The 4,532-nt window shown below is 37.0% G+C and overlaps 1 protein-coding gene across 1 annotated transcript in view; it reads left to right on the top strand.

Moving 5' to 3' along the window:
* Positions 1-1,385: 1,385 nt before the first annotated feature.
* LOC119415960 (protein-glutamine gamma-glutamyltransferase 2-like) overlaps positions 1,386-4,532 on the top strand; it is a 9,306-nt gene continuing 6,159 nt past the window's right edge. The window contains exons 1-2 of the mRNA XM_037683130.1: positions 1,386-1,407; positions 2,231-2,401. Coding sequence (XP_037539058.1) covers positions 1,386-1,407; positions 2,231-2,401 — 193 coding nt within the window. The remainder of the gene's footprint in view (positions 1,408-2,230; positions 2,402-4,532) is intronic.

Below are 4,532 nucleotides of genomic sequence, written 5' to 3' on the forward strand. Positions count from 1 at the left end.
CTGAACTTTGTTGGATTTTTTAACCTGGATTATTGAGCATGAACTTTGATGTTTTGAACCACTTTGTCTATGAACGCCTGAGAGGAGTCGATGGGGGAAGGGTGGGCCACAGAAACCATCTTATCACCAGCAAACGGGTTGGTCTGCTATGTGAGTGTGCTGCTTGTGGGACTAAATTTGTTGTGGCTCCCTGGACTGATGAAGTACTTTGGATGAAGGGCAAAATGTCTCTACAAAAAATAAAAATAAACTGTCCAGATGACCTGACTGAACTTTGTTGGATTTTTAGCTGGATTACTGAGCAGAAACTTTGATACTTTTTGAAACCTTTAAATCTCTTTGACCTAGCACTGACAAAACATCCTGGTTACTTCTGACTTTATGGCATTTGACCAAATATGTGCATATCATGAGTGTTACAGTGAATTCCTTCTGTTTCTTCATAGAGGGTCAAAAAATCCTCAAATAGAGAAACATTAACCACCTGTAAAGAGAGTTACATTTGTTATAAATGGTTAAAAAATATCCAGGAACTATCAATAAAATAATCTTGTTATTTCATTAAAGAAAATAAGGTTAAAGATTTGTGTATGTTTGTGTGTCTGTTAGTAAAATATGTTTTGAAATACTGGACAGATTTCATTGAACTTGTCAGGAAATAATCAGTTTATGCACATCTATGTACAACTGATTGACTTTTTAAATCAGCACATTTTAAGATGGCTGCTACAGCTAAATGACTTTATAAAACACATAAATAGCTATAATCCAGTCACTTTTACAGGCACTGAGTTCAAATTATGGTAGAAGACTGATCCCCAACACTTACTCTGAGCACAAGCAGGTTGTGCAGAATATTGTTGTTTTTTGTTTGTTTTGATCCAAATAGTTACAGTTTTGTTCTTTATCAATAAAACATGGTCTTAGTGTAAAACTCACTGAATGTCCTTTCTCTTACAAACTCTTACAGCAACTTCTTTTTTGAGATATTTGACCAAGTTATCAACATTTTCCTGTTTATTCCACATGCACATCTGCAACTTTCTCCTCATGAACTTCTTGTAAAAGTTGAAATGCACCTGAGCCTTCTGACAGTCTGGGTCATGGTGTGTTTTTGGATTGTTTAGCAGAACCTGTCGTTCTCTCAGGTATGAAAAATAACCATCAGATGAATTGGCTCACATTCTTTTTGGCCCCTGAACACCTGTCTGTCTGATAAGAGGGAATGTCAAAGCAGACCATTTAAAATTTGACTTATTTTATTTAGAGTTACAGCATCAAACCCCCCCCACCCCCACCACCACCCAATGAGTGTCTCATCAGGGAGAGAACAGTTTCAGTAAATGCACACCCACCCAGAGAGGAGAGCAGCTTCTTTTGAAGTGATGTCTGAGGTCAAAGAGGGAGGTGAGGACGTGAGTCTGAGACTGAAGTGAAGGGAGGGGGGTCACTCTTCTTCTTCTTCTGTATAAATACTCAGAAACTTGGACACATGAGGACACTTGGAGCAACTCAGAGTCAAAACTCCTGCAATGGCTGAACGAGAGAGTAAGTGACCATCTCTGTGTTTTCACAAATATTCTTCGTCTCTGAGGGGCCTAAAAATGGAAGATGGGCTGATTTATGAGTCAACGTTTTGGTGTGAAGAACCCAGCCCTGTTCCTGCAACACAACCAGGAGGAGCTGTAAGAGTTGACTCTGATGAACATCAGCTAAATAAATGATCTCGCTCAGATTCCTGTTTGGGCTGAACTGAACTCGAGTTTGATTCTGTCTTCAACCAAACTGACTGTGAAGAAAGTAGGTAGGGTGATTGGGGCTCAGGTGCCGGTTTAACGGTCATCATCATCTTTAAGAATTTTATATAAATATATTATCGTTTATAAAGTTCAGGATAAACTTTATGTTAGATGTCATATTTTGAAAAGAGTAGCTTTAAAATTTATCCAGAAAATAGGACAGATAACAAAAATCAGCAATCTGTGCTGAACAGAGTTTCACACGACTCTTTTCTCCTGGAAAAAGGAGAAAAGAACGACATCTGGGTGCAAAACATCTTGGATTTGTCTTTGCAGAGGTCTAATCTGCAACTTGCAACAGTGAACCTCATGTTTTTATTATTTAGGTTCAGTAGATTTATTTGTATGTTTGAAAAAACATTTGTTTTAAGAAGAACCATTCAACACAATGACCTTGTGATTCAGTTTCAGCTCTGCCTGTTTCTCATCAGGTTTCATTGTCAACGTGGACCTGAGAAGTCATGAGAACAACGTGGCTCACCGCACCCTAGACATCGATCGGGAGCGCCTGATCGTGCGCCGGGGCCAGCCCTTCTCCATCACCGTGCAGAGCCCCGACTCCGAGCTGTTAACAGAGCAGCTGAAGCTGATGCTGCACATGGGTGAGTAAACGCACCCACACATTTAAAGGCACTTTCTGGGTCTTTTTTCCCCCAGTTTTTAACAAACTGAACGTAGTTGTCAGAATATGAGCTTATACCTGAGTGTGAATAAACAGCTTTAGCAGATAATTTAGACCAACTTTTTGTTAAAATGTTCAATATTTGGACATTTTTTGCAACATTTTGCTCTTCAGTCTTTATCAGCTCAACTTTTAACCCTAAAAACTTGATATTAATTTCTGCTTAAGAGAAGTAAAGCTAGTTCTCATGTGAATACTGTAAAAATGGGCAGAACAAACCTTGTCTTATTTTGCACATGTGTGCCTTAGAAATGATAAAACCAGACGTGTGGGAGAATTACAGATTTTTGCAGGACAAATCACTAGATTTTTTTTTTAGCCCCCTCAATCCTCTGATGGTCCTGGCCTCTCACAATTCAGCAATACGTTCACCCACTTGTGCAACAGAATAAAAAAATTTGTTGTCACAGAAAACCATAGAAATAAGCAGAATAACAATTGTTTGTGTTCAGCAGACTCAACCCAGCTGAGTATATACAAGGTGGAAAAAAGGTATGCAGTAAAATTAAAGGCACTAAGATGTGTTCAAGGTCCCAGAAAATATTGCTATTCTATCAAAGTATTAGGGTTGTCTCTTATTTCCTGAAAATCCCCCACACACAGATTCCAATGGTTGGCTGCAAGGTCAAAACAGACCGATTAGAGTTTCCATTAACGATAATGCCCTAAGGGAGTTTCGTCAGACAATTTTTACAAACTCCTCCCATGTGAAAACAAATTAAGAGAGACAGGAAACTACTTTTCAGACATTAAACCTGTATTTAAGTCTTACAAGAGAGCCTGTCTAGCATCACAAAAGTCTGAATAAAGCTCAAGAGATGGATGAGTTATTTTATTAACACAGAGACTGACTGGGTCTTTTATATCAGGTGCTGAAGGTGCGGAATCATCTTAAAAAATAGGATTAAACCAGCTGCTCTTTTCCTCCACTGCTTGAGAGATTTGAGGACAGCAGAACAAGAAATAAATATATTTCATTTCATTGATTTATTATTACATTTCTCTTTATGAATTTATAGAAATATAATTTTAACAGTTTTTTTTCAACTAATTAAAACCAAATGTGTTAGTCAGCGGAGAGGCATTAGATGTGGATGAACAATTTGAATACCTTGGAGTAATTTCTGATTGTAATCTAAATTTCAGACAGCATGTAAAGAAAATTTCACTTATAATTAAACTTAATCTGTCAAACTTTAAACATACCCTATAAGACATTCTCTGACAAAAGAATCAGCAAAGGCTTACATGCATGCCATGATATTCAGCCATATAGCTTATTGTTATACTACATGGTCTCACACTTCAGAGGCCATTTTGAAGCTCCTAAAGTCTCATTTTAAGAAAACACTGAATCTTTGACAAAATGCTTTTTACAGTACCATTATTGTAACATCATAAGTACATTTTAGATTTTGATAACTATCATATTTTTATGGATGCTTGTCTTATATTTAAAGTTTTAAATTTACTTGCTCATTCTCCTTTAATGTATTTTATAAGTCAAAAAACAAGTAGTACAGTAAACACAAGAGCATTGACCAGAGGAGATTGTAATGTTCAGTGGTGCAGGACAAAATTTAGCCAAATGGTGTCCATCAGATGCTCGAAGCCGTGAGACTCACTGCCAGTTTATATCAGAAACTGTGGCACCAGCTTTAAAAATTATTTGAAACATTGGCTGAAAAGTAAGCAGAGGTGCAATCATATGGAGATTACTTTGTCGATTTTGTTATGGCATCATAACTTTATTGTAATTTCATGTTGTGTTATGTGTTATATAGGTGATGTTTGTATTATCTCTGCTCTTTGTTTTGTGGGATGTTTCTTGTTCTTACTTGCCTTAGGACAACAAATTAAAATTAGCTGTTGTGCTACCTCTGGCATATTTACATTGATGCTTACTGCTAACATGTTGATTAATATGCATTGTCTTAATTTAAATACATAAATAAATGAAATTAAATGAAGCAATGCACTGATTGTTGATTTGTGATCATGCTAATGGATGGATGGATGGATGGATGGATGGATGGATGGATGGATGGATG

Source organism: Nematolebias whitei, chromosome 10, assembly GCF_014905685.2.
Source record: "Nematolebias whitei isolate Nwh7 chromosome 10, NemWhi1, whole genome shotgun sequence".
Classification (NCBI taxonomy): Eukaryota; Metazoa; Chordata; class Actinopteri; order Cyprinodontiformes; family Rivulidae; genus Nematolebias; species Nematolebias whitei.